This window comes from Electrona antarctica (assembly GCF_951216825.1).
Source record: "Electrona antarctica genome assembly, chromosome: 23".
NCBI classification, from domain to species: Eukaryota; Metazoa; Chordata; class Actinopteri; order Myctophiformes; family Myctophidae; genus Electrona; species Electrona antarctica.
In genome coordinates, this window is record NC_136804.1 from 31,797,706 (window position 1) to 31,813,494 (window position 15,789).

At 43.8% G+C, this 15,789-nt stretch overlaps 1 protein-coding gene across 1 annotated transcript in view; it reads right to left on the reverse strand.

Moving 5' to 3' along the window:
- The window catches only part of cacna1c (calcium channel, voltage-dependent, L type, alpha 1C subunit), a gene marked incomplete at both ends in the record, with an annotated part of 77,258 nt that extends 61,921 nt beyond the window's left edge, over window positions 1–15,337 (reverse strand). Inside the window, 10 exons of the mRNA XM_079494847.1 lie at window positions 93–144; window positions 509–629; window positions 1,989–2,103; window positions 2,696–2,816; window positions 4,746–4,947; window positions 7,821–7,972; window positions 9,850–9,923; window positions 11,458–11,618; window positions 12,568–12,594; window positions 15,252–15,337. Coding sequence (XP_079350973.1) covers window positions 93–144; window positions 509–629; window positions 1,989–2,103; window positions 2,696–2,816; window positions 4,746–4,947; window positions 7,821–7,972; window positions 9,850–9,923; window positions 11,458–11,618; window positions 12,568–12,594; window positions 15,252–15,337 — 1,111 coding nt within the window. The remainder of the gene's footprint in view (window positions 1–92; window positions 145–508; window positions 630–1,988; window positions 2,104–2,695; window positions 2,817–4,745; window positions 4,948–7,820; window positions 7,973–9,849; window positions 9,924–11,457; window positions 11,619–12,567; window positions 12,595–15,251) is intronic.
- Between the last annotated feature and the right edge of the window lie 452 nt (window positions 15,338–15,789).

Below are 15,789 nucleotides of genomic sequence, written 5' to 3' on the forward strand. Positions count from 1 at the left end.
GTGGTATGGTGCGGTGCGTGTGCGTGTGTGAACGCATGTGTGTGTGTGTGTGTGCATGCGTGAGTGTGTGTGTATGTGTGTGCGTGAGTTACCAATGAAGTCATTGGCAGGATACGGATTCTTCTCCTCATCATCCATATTGATCTGAAGGATAGATAGATAGATAGATAGATAGATAGATAGATAGATAGATAGATAGATAGATAGATAGTCATTAATTTACAGTCATATACTGTATGCATGTCGCAGCATGCAGTGTTTTGTAGCAGTGTGTGTGTGTGTGTGTGTGTGTGTGTGTGTGTGTGTGTGTGTGTGTGTGTGTGTGTGTGTGTGCGTGCGTGCGTGCGTGCGTGCGTGCGTGCGTGCGTGCGTGCGTGCGTGCGTGCGTGCGTGCGTGCGTGCGTGCGTGCGTGCGTGCGTGCGTGCGTGCGTGCGTGCGTGCGTGCGTGCGTGCGTGCGTGCGTGCGTGCGTGCGTGCGTGCGTGCGTGCGTGGACGTGTGTGCGTGCCTTAGTTGCAGTGTTGGTCTCTCCATCAGAAGTGATGGATTTCAGTTCCATCTTCTGCTTCTTCACTACCTCCAGAGGAGGCTTGTCATTGTTATGACATCGCTTCTCTGGGCTGAGCGTCCTAAGGAAAGGAAGGAAGGAAATGCAGAGAAGGAAAGAAGGAAGGTGGCATCAGTAATACGAAGAGCCCAATAGGAACAAAACCTCTAACTCTGATAATGCCTGAATTTCTCTAAAGCAGTGCTTCTCCCCTACAGGGGTCCAGGGGGTCCCCAGGCAACGTTTAAACCACTTTGACTGTATTTTATAATTCAGCTGTTGTGGAAAAACGTGGAATTATTTAGAAAAAGGTTGACACATATCTTCTCTTTTGGGAGTCTCTAACATGAAATCGTATTCAAATGGGGGTCCATCCATGGCCAAGTACAATACTGCTCTTAAGTGAATGACTGACTGTATGAATGAATAATTAACGACACTGTTGCATTACAACCCCAGTTAGAAATGACAAACAGCAGAACTTCACTGTTTTGTGAGCTTATAACTTCCTGCTGTCACAATCCGTGGTCCCTAGTGGTCCTTGTTCCTAGTTTTGGTTAATGTTTTCTGTTCTTGTGTGCTTTTATTGTGTAGTATTGTTTCCTGTATGCCTTGTTACTGTTTTCCTGCCTTGTCTCACCACCTGTGATTATTAGTTTGCTCCACCTGTGTTCTGTTAGTCTCTTAGCCAATCCCTGTCTTGATTTTAAGTTATTTTCACCTGTGCCCTGTTATCCCTGTGTGTATTTATACTCCCCTGTCGTTTCAGTTCCTTGTGAGATCTTTATTGAAATGTCATGGTAAGTGTTTAGTTCCAGTCTCTGTTAATAAATTGTTTGCATTTGAACTCTTTGGCCTCTCTGTCCTGCATTTGGGTCCTACCCCCCTTGGCTCCTACCCCCCTTGGCTCCTATACCCCCCTTGGCTCACCGTGACACCTGCATCTGCATCTCCAGTAAGGATATGATTAATAAATAAATACATATTGTTATCAATATGTTATTATGTATTGCTTATTTATAAGATGTTCATTTGTTCTCATGAATCCTACTCGGTTACTGTATATACAGTATGGCTGTTATTGTTTTAATGTATTTTATGTGTCGTCCTATAAACTACACTACACTTAAATATGTTTTATACTTTGTTCGTGTAAAAAAGAAAACTCATGTAATTCACTCTAAAAAGATATCGACGAAAACACTGAATGACATTTGAGAGACAGAAAAATAGACAGAGATAATAATGGATGAGCAAGAGAGAGAGATCTCTCTCTCCTTTCTCTGTCTCTCTCTCTCCTCTCTCCCTCTCTCTGCCCCCCTTCTCTCTCTCTCTCCTCTCTCTCTCTCTCTCTCTCTCTCTCTCTCTCTCTCTCTCTCTCTCTCTCTCTCTCTCTCTCTCTCTCTCTCTCTCTCTCTCTCTCTCTCTCTCTCCCTGTTACCGTGCCAGTTTCTTTCTTTCCTTCTCTTCTTCTTCTTCTTTCTGGGCGGAGGTCAGACTCTCGGCGTCAGCCAGGTTGTCCACGGCAATGGCCAAGAAGACGTTCAGTAGGATGTCTGGTCAGTGATTGGTTAAGGCAGGAGCTGACCAATCGCAACAGCAGAATTAATTATACTGCATGTTTATTAGCTCTTGAGTGACTTGTGACTATGGTTGTAAAAATGACTACACTACCCAGAATGCCTTTCTGCTGTGCTTCTCCCTTGTGCACGCTCGAGGTAACTTGGTAGTAACCTGATCTATGACCCTCGCAACTTCGCCACTTCTCTAGCTAACGATTGTCGACTTTCTTTCTAAACTGAAAATGTGTTTTATACTGTACGTATACATACAAGTGATTGAAGGTAAAGTATAAGGGACAATTCATATTGTTTTAACTTTTAGATGCTCTGTAAGTGTCAACAAAAATAAAATTCTGTTCTATCACAGATTATAAACCATGAACGTTGAACTTCCAAGCTGTCTTGAACAGTCTGTAACTTCCTGTTGTGGCAATAATACTAAATACCGGAATTCAAAATTGGCTTGAGTAAAAGGACAAAATCAAAATATATGTAATGTATCATTATGCAGAATGTCCAGAAGTTTCAAATGTATAGAAATCTTTTTTTAAATAATATAATATAAACATTGTATAAGGAAGGATACAGTTTCCGCAGATGAAGAGGATGATGAAGTAAATGCAGACCAGCATGCCAGGGAACGACGGGCCTCCGTACGCCATGATGCCGTCATACATGACGGAGTTCCAGTCCTCTCCTGTCAGGATCTACACGCAACACAACACACACTGCATTCAATACGATTGGTTCAATCTATCTACACAACACACACTGCATTCAATACGATTGGTTAAATCTATCTACACAACACACACTGCATTCAATACGATTGGTTCAATCTATCTACACAACACACACTGCATTCAATACGATTGGTTCAATATATCTACACAACACACACTGCATTCAATACGATTGGTTCAATCTATCTACACAACACACACTGCATTCAATACGATTGGTTCAATCTATCTACACAACACACACTGCATTCAATACGATTGGTTCAATCTATCTACTCAACACACACTGCATTCAATATGATTGGTCGGATCTACACAACACAAGCTGTGTTCATCAATACGATTGGTTGAATATACACAACACAAGCTGTGTTCATCAATACGATTGGTCGAATCTACACAACACAAGCTGTGTTCATCAATACGATTGGTCGAATCTACACAACACAAGCTGTACTGTGTTCATCAATACGATTGGTCGGATCTACACAACACACACATTATTCAATATGGGCAGTTAGGCTATTGATCAAGTCAACACAAAGTGATCATCAATCGAAGCAGAGGTATTGAATTGATCAAACAATACACACAATAATCGACAATATAAAGTGGTATTGATCAGATCAGGGATTAGATAAAAAACATGAATTAATAATAAAAGTCCACACATATTATATTATTATTATTATTCATATATTTTTGTTGTTAAGCGGAAGTAAAATAATGAATCCTAGATGTAAGAAAGATCGGCGACAGAGTACATAACAGGTGTTCCTCAAACCACCACATGAGCGAGAGACAGAGAAAGAGTTATGACCAAAAGAATGCCATAAATAATACACGTCCAAAGAGACTCTGCATCACTACACCCTAAGCCCACATGCACTGCTGTATATCTTAATGTCTCCAGTCCATTGCATTAAAGGCCTTTTACATTTTTCAAACCCACTGTGACTGAGTGCCTGAAAATGCATAATTTAACGCCATTCTAACTTGACGGGCCTTTTGTGCAGCCGCGCCTGGCAGCCGGCGAAAACAGTTCTCAACAGGCCCTCATTAAACCCTGTACATTCAAGACACTGCCCCCGCTGCCACCCTTAGATCTCCATATATGGAGCTGACCTGTTATGCCATTCCATATCTTGATCTGACCTCATCACACCCTGTACACTCAAGACACGCTCCATATATGGCCAGTGTACGCGACTGGGAGAGGTCTCCGTTTCTGGTTTCTGAGGTTTCTGAGGCGCATGAATCTCTCCGGTCAGCTGTCAGGAGCTTGTTGTTTATTTACAGCATGGCTCAGAAAATCATTTCTGATTTCTTTGGTGGGCCCAAATCCAAATCGAGTTATACAGAAGAAGCAAGTACTACTAGCGTTTATGATGAGGAGATTATTGAGGACGTTGTCGAGTTGTTGTTGTTGTTGTCATCGTCGGAGGAAGACAACGTGAATGTGGAAGGTAATAGAATTTACTATTAGGCCTATCGTGTTCTGACGATGTGCCAACTGCTGCTGGCTGCTGCTAATGTTAATATAGACCTACTGTCTTGTATTGATGGTCGGGCCGCTGTGCCAACTGAACTGATGCTGCTGCAATTTAATGTTATATTTTGTAGTGCCGTCTGCAAACGTTATATAGGACCTAGCTATTATGCCTCCTCTGTCTGTCTGTCTGTCTGTCTGTCTGTCTGTCTGTCTGTCTGTCTGTCTGTCTGTCTGTCTGTCTGTCTGTCTGTCTGTCTGTCTGTCTGTCTGTCTGTCCAGCCATCTGTCCCCTTTGTATCTCTGTCCCCTCTGCGCCTCTGTATCTCTCGCTCTGTCCACGTCCACTCTCTCACACTTTCCACACTCTCTCTGCCCCCTCTCGCCACCGGTCCGGTACCTACCTGGAAGACGGTGAGCAGGGACTGGGGGAAGTTGTCGAAGGTGCTCCGCCTCGTCTCGTCAAAGTTGAACTTCCCTCCAAACAGCTGCATGCCGAGCAAAGAGAAGATGATGATGAAGAGGAAGAGGAGCAACAGCAGAGACGCGATGGAACGCACCGAGTTGAGCAGAGACGCCACCAGGTTGGACAGAGAGTTCCAGTACCTGAGAGGACAGGGGCATAGTAACGTCATGGAACTACAGTACCCACAATGCACCGCGTAAACAACACCCACAGTACAAATAGGTGGGTTTAAGGTCTATACGAGAAATCTCGAACCTGGCATATATTGTGTTAAAACTCAAATGAGTGTTGATCATACAGGCTCAAAACACTTAGTAGATCAGGTGTTTTTGATATTTTTGAATTTAGAATCCTGAAAAGTACCAGGTTTTCACATGTGAAATTTCCACCCGGCAAACAAGGATATGTGATTCAGCAGCTTGAGGACGCATTAAAAAACAATGTCTAATTAGTCTCACTTAGCCAGATGATCAGAGATCTCTGACTTCACTGATACGCCTGGTGAACTCTAAAATTCAATGAATAGGCTCAAACTGGGTGGAAACAATTCAGATATTTAAAGAAATAATAGTATTTCAGAACCGGGAGGGTAACTATGTTCCCTCAACTACGTACAGTATGTTCCATTTAAACTAACACTAACCCTAAGCTGAGAGAACACTGCAGGGCTGAGGGAACATAGGCTGTATGAAGGACCCTAAACTGAGAGAACACTGCAGGGCTGAGGGAACATAGGCTGTATGAAGGACCCTAAACTGAGAGAACACTGCAGGGCTGAGGGAACACAGGCTGTATGAAGGACCCTAAACTGAGAGAACACTAGGGCTGAGGGAACACAGGCTGTATGAAGGACCCTAAACTGAGAGAACACTAGGGCTGAGGGAACACAGGCTGTATGAAGGACCCTAAACTGAGAGAACACTAGGGCTGAGGGAACACAGGCTGTATGAAGGACCCTAAACTGAGAGAACACTAGGGCTGAGGGAACACAGGCTGTATGAAGGACCCTAAACTGAGAGAACACTGCAGGGCTGAGGGAACATAGGCTGTATGAAGGACCCTAAACTGAGAGAACACTAGGGCTGAGGGAACATAGGCTGTATGAAGGACCCTAAACTGAGAGAACACTGCAGGGCTGAGGGAACACAGGCTGTATGAAGGACCCTAAACTGAGAGAACACTGCAGGGCTGAGGGAACATAGACTGTATGAAGGACCCTAAACTGAGAGAACACTGCAGGGCTGAGGGAACACAGGCTGTATGAAGGACCCTAAACTGAGAGAACACTGCAGGGCTGAGGGAACATAGGCTGTATGAAGGACCCTAAACTGAGAGAACACTGCAGGGCTGAGGGAACATAGGCTGTATGAAGATTGTTTGCACGTTTTCAAAGCAGTAGACAGTAGATTTGTGAGCACTGTTTTTCTCTTCCCCGTCCAAAGCCCATTCAATTAATTTAGATTTCCCCAGATATCTCAGTAGGCAGAGATCTCTGATCCTCTGCATGGCTACACTTTTGTATATTTTCTTTCACATAAGGATTAGACTCAAAGCAATAATGTGTATCTCCCAGACTCCCTCCCCAGTGAGAGTTTGACTGTAATTTCCACACACACACACACACACACACACACACACACACACACACACACACACACACACACACACACACACACACACACACACACACACACACACACACACACACACACACACACACACACACACACACACACACACACACGTGAGGAGACTTAATTGTGGTGTGATATGTCCTGTTGCCATCGGCGCATGGTGGCGCAAGTCGACCCAAGTGATTAAATTAGTTCAATTCAATGGTTGCTTGCAACTCCATATGCTTCTACATGTGTCTACTCACAACCGTTTGGTTATATTCTGAGTCTGACTACATCATAGAGTCAAGAAGCCATATGGCACAGGCCTGGCAGGAAGCAATTCCTCTTTAATGTTATGCTTTCTATGAATTGAGGCCTAAATGGGAACAAGACCGCAAGGACATTATTTTGTTGGTGCTATTGCCCTTTTGAAGTATTTGACTGCACTCTGTTGCTATTTTTTTTTTACATTTCTTCAGTCTAATAAACTATTCAATAAATCAATTTCTCCTTGCTTTCATTAGAGAACTAATGAACACAACATTTTCAGATGTGGATCATCCGCAGCCAAAGACCCATCGTTGTGGGGTGCACCAACTCAGCATACAGCATGAGTATACTGCATGTATATACTGTACAAAACATGTACTCTTATGCAACAGTGGAGGGAATAATCCCACATAGGCTTACTTACATACATTTGAAACTACAGTCTGCTATATTATGAAAGATATAGAGCAGAAGAGACCACAAATCCAAGAAGACAGCTTACAGTGTGTTGTATAGAGTCCCCCAGTAAACTAAGTACCACTACAGGGTTAAAGTGGTTAAGTGTTCTTGTGGGAGCTGATGTTTGGTGTGTCGCTCCACCTCAGCATCCCATCTCTCAGGGGTCTAAGAGGAGCACATTGTAAAGCAGAGAGGTGTGTCGCTCCACCTCAGCATCCCATCTCTCAGGGGTCTAAGAGCAGTACATTGTAAAGAGGAGAGACGTCCTCCTCGTTCCTCAGCTGAAACCAACAGTAAGCCATCCCGACATACAGTAGCAACTTAGGGCCGGTTGGGACGTAGGTGGCGCTATAAGCGAGATCTGTAAAAAAAGATCTGTAAAAAAGAATTCCGGGTATATGCGCTTATAAGTCGAATTTTAGGACATCTGGCACGGTTTTGGTACAGTTCTACACCCATCTATCCTCGTGGAGGGTTTAATACATTTTATTTCAGTTTCAGTTTCTATATATTTCTGGTCCATTGCCCAGCCCTAACTAGTGCATATACTCATATAAAGTTTGTGCCGCGCACGCGCGCACACGCACACGCACACGCGCACGCGCACACACACACACACACACACACACACACCATCGTACACACACACACCGGTCCTGTCTCTGTACCTGGTGATTTTGAAGATGCGCAGCAGTCGCACACAGCGGAGGACGGAGATGCCCAGAGGAGACATGATCTTGGTCTCCACCAGGATGGTCTCCAGGATTCCTCCGCACACCACGAAGCTGTCGAAGCGGTTGAACAGCGACACATAGTACGCCTGGAGGACAGAAGAGAGAAGACACGGACATTTGAACCTGTCTGCCAACAATAACCAGCTTAGTTGTACGCACCGTTTACCATATTCCATGCAGAGTTCTCCAACTTTGAGTTAGAAAACTCAAAGTAGAAATACTCTGTAGAGTAGAAGTAGAAGTTTACTTGAGTAAAAGTACAAAAGTATTGGCATATTTTTTTTTACTTAAAGTACCAAAAGTAGAAAGTGTTCATTATACAGAATGTCCCATTTCCATGTTTTAAAATTCATAACATGTATTAAAATAAATCTTTTGAAAATAGTACAGATCTACAAGCTCACAATGCGTTGCGATGAGATGTGTTGTTTGTTTGTTTGTTTGTTTTGTCATGTTTATTTCGAATATGCAAATAAAATAAATAAAACAGAAACAGTTCTTTGCATTTCCTAATTACAAGGAAAAACAATTAAAATAAATAGCTTAAAATATAAGAAAACAACGCTCTCTGATATTTTGAGTATTCATATTGACCCCGATCCTGTACTAATTATTCTGGGTTTGTCAGACTCCATGCCTATGTTGACGAGAGCACAGAAACAACTCTTCTCATATGGTCTGAGCAGCAAAAAAACTAATTTCGACGCACTGGAAAAAGGAGGAGGCTCCAGCATTCAAGCTGGAGTACTAGTACACTTCATCTTGAGAGAATAAGGTACTTCCTGAGAGACAGGGAGAGACAGTTTGATAAGGTTTGGCTGCCCCTTGTCCATTACCTGAGTAGAAACGATTAATAGACAGGATACCATTGATATGGTTGACTGTACGCCATTTTCTTTTCAGATGTTTTCCATGAGCTTTCTATCATCTTATTCTATAGTATGCGGTGTCACTGAGCAGTATGGGTGGGAGGGTTGAGGGATTTATTTCTTTTTTTTTTCTTTCATTTTTTGTTTTCTATAAAAGAAAAATGTATTCCATATCATAATGTTTGTGTAATAATTTATAATCTGTTCAATAAAAACCTATTTGACAAAAAAATATATAAGAAAACAAAACAAAGAAAAAGACAAAAAAATAAACTAAGCATATCCTAAAAGGAGTGAGAAGAAGTAAAAACGTATATACTTCTGTGCGTCAACTTAAACTACTCATTATCAAAATTAAACTGTTCACTTTTATATACGAAAAAAAACCCTGCATATGTACATAAGAATATGCAACACATATACATAGTATAAACATATATAAATTCAATACACATATCCATATCATACATATCAAAACATATCCATTTTAAACACATAAGCACCTGAATTATCCATTTATCCTCCTCCCTGTATTTTGTGAAAATCATATTTTCATACTTTAAACAGATTGATGCTAGAACATTGTTTTTGCTCATCCCTCAAATTATTCCACAGTGTTTAATTACCCCTAATCGAAACACAAAAACCTCTTCTAGTCGGTAGATGTTTTGTTTTTACTGTTTTTGACTATGTCCAAAATTTCAATTTCCTTCACTTCACTCAAGAACATTGAGCAAGTATTTCTATCAACCATTCCCCCCACATGTTCACCATCTGATCCTCCATCCTGAAGTCTACTGCCTAGATCAGGGCTGTGAGCTTGAAGATCGGCTATTTTCAAATAGCCAAAGTTTAAAAAAGGCTTAAGCAGTTAATGCAAATTTTAAAATAATTTTAATGGATTCAAAGTACAATATTTAACTCTGAGGTGCAGTGGAGTAGAAGTAAAAGTATTGCAAATTGGAAATACTAAGGTAAAAGTGCCTGCAAAAGTACAGTACTTAGAGTAAATGTACTTAGATTACTTTCCATTGGGGCTGAGCACTGTGTCCACCACTGGGAGCCAGTATAGCTGTATGTGTAATGTTGCTCACCTGCAGACCCAGACTGTACATCTTCAATAACATCTCTCCAGTGAACAGAGCCAGCAGCACTTTGTTGGCTATGTCTGGATGCAGAGAAAGACAATTAGAGAGAGAGAGAGAGAGAGAGAGAGAGAGAGAGAGAGAGAGAGAGAGAGAGAGAGAGAGAGAGAGAATGTGAGAGAGAGAGAGAGAGAGAGAATGTGTGAGAGAGAGAGAGAGAATGTGAGAGAGAGAGAGAGAGAGAGAGAGAGAGAGAGAAGGAGAGAGAATGTGTGAGAGAGAGAGAGAGAGTATGTGAGAGAGAGAGAGAGAAAGAGAGAGAGAGAGAGAGAGAATGAGAGAGAGAGAGAGAGAGAGGATGAGGATGGTCGTTTCCTATGCGTACAAGTACATGCATCGTCTGTGTGCATGTATGTGTGTATGTGTGTGTGTGTGTGTGTGTGTGTGTGTGTGTGTGTGTGTGTGTGCGCGTGCGTGCGTGCGTGCCACTGCGGGCTCGCATCCTCCCAGAGGTATAAGTGGAGCTCTCTGACCCTTGGCAGGTTGATTGAGGGGCGGTGCCTACCAGGTATAGAGGGTATGCGCGTGACATCATCGTACCTGGAAGTTATGCGGGAACGCCCACTGAGTGGCAAAAAACTACTTTCTGGCCATGACAGCCCATTCATCCAAAGAGAAAAGTCCTGTCTGATTGCATTAAACAATGTTAAACTCACCAACATTGCAGCTGTACGAAAAGCTTGAATTATCCTCTTTCTATCTGCAAAGTTTTTGTTTCATAAAAATCCACCATAGAAACGTTATGAGCTACTTTCTGTCAAGATCTTGCCCTGCATTTGATTATTTTTCTAAGTGTCAGAGTTTGGAAGTGCTTGTTTTCAATAACACAACATTTTGCTGCCTCCTGCATTATGTGACATTTAGAAACAGGTGGTGTATACGCAGGACAGTTGAGTGTTTTCCAATGAGCGCTTCCAAACTCCAACACTCCATGCTGCTCAATGTTTTGCCACTCAGTCTAGATGAGGAGGGCGTGTCCTGATGGGAAAATCATGCCTGTGCATACTCTCTATACCTACTCAATCAGGCTGAAGTGATGACTGCTGTGTCTAATCGACCAATGGACGACACCTGCGTTCTGATCAGCCATGGGGATAAAACCTGCTCGGTCAGAGGCTCATTCTCCTGGGAGAGGGAGGGATGCATCGTCGGGCGGTAAGCCGCACACGCACGCACGCACGCACACACACGCACGTGTGCATGCACGCACGCACACACCCTCTCCACTGTTCTATATTTATTATTACTGAATATAATTTTATGCTAGTGTTGTCTCTCCTTTTTCTAGGCAACCTCTGGAGACTCAGAATGAGGAAAAAGGACTATGTTGAGAAACGCTCCACTGGGAAAGAATATTTAAGTTTGTTTGCCTTTGTTCATTTCCTCTTATCAAAAGACACGTGCATTGGAAATGTAAGCCTCTCTGCTCTGTCTCTTGGTGTTGGTCACAATGTGTACGTGAGCGCGTGTTTGTGTGGATCCGCGCATGTGTGAATGTGCGGCCTCTGTGCGTGCGTGCGTGCATCTGTGCGTGCGTGCGTGTGCACATGCATATACCTTGGATCTCGGTCAGCCAATCAGGTTGTTTATGATGCTCGGAGGCGATGGTCAGTGTGTTCAGGAACACCAGGAAGATCACCAGCCAATAGAAAACCTGCGATTTAACTGCTGCCCTGCACTTCCTTCTGCATAACCTGTTCCACCTACGAGAGTAACGACTGGTAGAGAGAGAGAGAGAGAGAGAGACAGACAGAAGAGGGGGAGAGAAAAGATAAAGATAGGGAGCAGTGGATTGGAGAAATGGAGAGTGAAAGCAACCAACCACAGAGGGCGAAGAAGAGACAAAGAGGAGAGAAAGAAGTGAGACAGACGCAAAGGAGGACGGAGGGGAAGAAACAACAGAAAGAAGAACAGAAGAAAGGAGTGATTAGAGACACATTAGAAGTTGATCTCACACACATGCACGTGCACGCACGCACGCACGCACACACCATACGGAGATGATATCACACCCGACCGCTGCAAGTCATTCTGTTATTGTACGACAACGGCGATAACGGCGGTGATGTCTGGGGTGAGAGAGAGAGAAGGGGGATATTGGGGAGTTGTGAGATTGTGGGCGTTCAAAGGGCACGGGGAGTATTGGGGCGAGAACAGGGATAATATAAGTAGTGACTCCAATATCACCCAACAGGGTGATATACAGTAAATATTTGATGGTAGCCACTTCATGTATGGAAAGAGATTAATAACGTGACAAACGAGAAGATTTGTTCCCCGACCGGGATTACCCACAAGAGGGGGAGTTTGCGTGTGTGTGTGTGTGTGTGTGTGCGTGCGTGTGTGTGTGCGTGCGTGCGTGCGTGCGTGCGTGTGAGTTGAGAGTTGAGTTGAGTTGAGTAGATTCAGTTGTGGCACACAGGGGCATCAGGACACCTCACACAACGCACACAACACATGGAACACACAGTGTACACATGTATGCTAAATATTCCAATCAAAGATTGGGTCACATTGCTGTGAACGAAACACACTTGAATTATGCATACGTACGTACGCATGCATGCATGCGCGCACAGATACACACACACACACACGCACGCACGTGCACAGAAGCTCCACAGTGTTTTGGCGAGTCGGTGGACGGTGGCGTAACAACATACTAACCTGAACTTGGATTTGGAGATCCTATTTCTGGAACACAAGAAACAGAATGGATTATACACACATGCACAAGCACGCACGCACGCACACACAGACAGGTACAGAAAGTGAAGGGGTGATCTGAGCGAGTTAAAGGAGTACAGTACACATGGTAGCAGTTTGACCGGTGTGTTCAGAATTGGAATACTCTAGAGATGATCGCACTATAAGCCCACTGGATCTCAACCCACAATAAGATTTGAATGATAATATAACGTTAATATTAAAAAAAAAGTGATACCAATAAATAATAACTTAAAGTATACTATATACGTAGAGTCCATGGAACCATCAGCAACACAATATAGTTACTGTCTATTACTGTTACTATCTTTTTATACTTCTTCATATGTGGCCAGCAAGGACGCATTTGCACATCCAGAACTCTATACATGCATGCTCCTGCCAGCACCACACTACATGACAATTGACCATTTGCAGACCGCGCCCATCTTGCCATCAGAGTTTGGAAGCACTCGTTTTCGGTAAAGCAATGTCCTGCTGCCTAATTCAAAACAGGTGGTACGCAGGGCATGTTGAGTGATATCTAACGAGCACTTCCAAACTGCAACACTTAGAAAAAGAATCACCTGCAAGGACAGAAAGTAACTCATAACATACTATACAGTGGGTTTTTATGAAACAAACACTTTGAGGATAGAAAGAGAATAATTCAAGCTTTTCGTACAGCTGCAATGTTGGTGAGTTTGACGTTGTGTAATACAATCAGATAGGACTTTTTCTGTTTGGATGAATGGGCTGTCTATGGGAAGTTGCACCTTGTTAGCACCTTGCCATTAACTTATATGGTAAGATGGCCGCGGTCTGCATGGTCCATACACCTCATGCTAATAAGTGAGTGGTTTGAGTGGAGTGGAGGTACGGTCTCCCTATTCTTCCATTGAGACGTAGGTCATCTACCGCTTGACAATATGACAATGAGTTATTGATTCTCTATACGTTCGCCTTTTTCTCACTTTGCTACTCAGTCTGGGTATTTGAGTCATTCCAATTAGGTAGGCAAGTTAGGAAGTGACTCGAATTTTACATTGGAAGACACTCCTCTTCCCCCTACGCCCCCCCAACCCCAACAGACCAATCAGAAACAGTGGACTGTTTTTCTCCCATTTGTGCACGGAGAACTGTGAATCAAAATGACACACACGTATAGCAATAAGTCTGCGGATCCCAGGCTAGGGCATTGTGACAATTACATAACACAATATGGACTGCAGCATTGAGAGTGGACAAACTGCTACCAGACCTGTTGTTGAACAACAGTGTGCGTATATTCCTTTATGGCTTCTGTGACATTTAAACAAATCAACCCCTTGCAGACATACATACAGTGATGTTCAGTCAAACAGTAACACCTGGTATGAGCAGTATGTTTCCACTGTTCACCACTGTATACAACAACAACAACAACAACAACAACAACAACACTATTACATAAAGAACTGAAGACGAGAAAGAATGGGATGGGAGGTCATTGTGTCTGAGGAGAGGAGAGGAGAGGAGAGGAGAGGAGAGACAGGACAGGACAGGACAGGACAGGACAGGACAGGACAGGACAGGACAGGACAGAGACTGTCCTGTCCTGTCTGTCTGTCTGTCTGTCTGTCTGTCTGTCTGTCTGTCTGTCTGTCTGTCTGTCTGTCTGTCTGTCTGTCTGTCTGTCTGTCTGTCTGTGAGCTTGTAGATCGACAATCGACAAACACTACCAAGCATAAAATGTCTTAGTTCTACTAGGATCTCTTCTCCAATAGTCCCTTGCTATCATTTTCGTCTAGTTTTTATTTGTTTGTCAGTATATTTGGTCATCGTTTTTGTCATCATTACTTCGTTTTTAATGTAGTTTTTTATATAGTCTTCGTCAGTGAAGAAAGGTATAGTCAACAAACATCTTTCGTCACTGTCGTCAGGTTTATGGAGTGGTCTTTATTCGAGTGTGTTGCATTGTGGGTCGCGAACCAAACAACACAGACAACAAAACGAGAGACGAAGAAGAACGAATGGAGGACGGAGGAGAAGAAAAGTGTGCCATCTGAGATCTACTGGCTTTTGGTACTCTCCGTCACCTATGTGTGCGTGCGTGCGTGCATGTGTGCATGCGTGCGTGCATGTGTGTGTGTTGGCTGGTCACGCCATAGGCTCCTGCAAGTGTTCCCTTGTGTTCAACAAAGAAAGGGATGCACTCATTTGAATAACCGGAAAATGAGGGGAGAGTGGGAATGGATGAGAGAGAGAGAGAGAGAGAGAGAGAGAGAGAGACAGAGAGAGAGAGAGAGAGAGAGAGAGAGAGACAGAGACAGAGAGACAGAGAGAGAGACAGAGAGAGAGACAGAGAAGGACAGAGAGAGACAGAGAGAGAGACAGAGAGAGAGACAGAGAAGGACACAGAGAGACAGAGAGACAGAGTCAGCCACTCATCACCTCCCAGAGGAGAGGAGGAATAGATGGCTGTAGGATGAGGAGGAGGAGGAGGAGGAGGAGAGGAGGAGGAGGAGAGGACGGGGAGGAGAGGAGGAGGAGGAGAGGAGGAGGAGAGGACGGGGAGGAGAGGAGGAGGAGGAGGGGAGGAGAGGACGGGGAGGAGAGGAGGAGGAGGAGGAGGAGGGGGAGGGAGGAGGGGAGGAGGAACTCACGCTAGTCGTGTGCAGCAGGTTTCTCCTTCCGCGTCTCCTCCCGGAGCGTTGTCTGTGTTCACAGATTCATTCTCACTGGTCGGCATACTCACTGACACACATAGACACACACACACACACACACACACACACACACACACACACACACACACACACACACACACACACAGACACAGACACAGACAGACAGACAGACAGACAGACAGACAGACAGACAGACAGAAGGAAGGAAGGAAAACAACAAAGACAATGAATGCATGAATTAACAGGACGTTATTCATCTGGATCACATTCTCAACGCCAGTACTGTACAACCACATGCCTTCTTCCAGTTCCACTGGTGGTGAAATCAAAGCATGGTACAGTAGATGTACGGTAGAGCAGAATGTATACTGCTGCTTATTGCTTTGGTCGGCCTGAGAACAGACGGACCGAATAGGACGACCCTATTATCTGTCTATTCACTCTGCGTTCAAGAGGGACAGCTTGATCTTTTCAAACACGATTTCAGATGTCTTTTTGGAATCCCCATCGATGA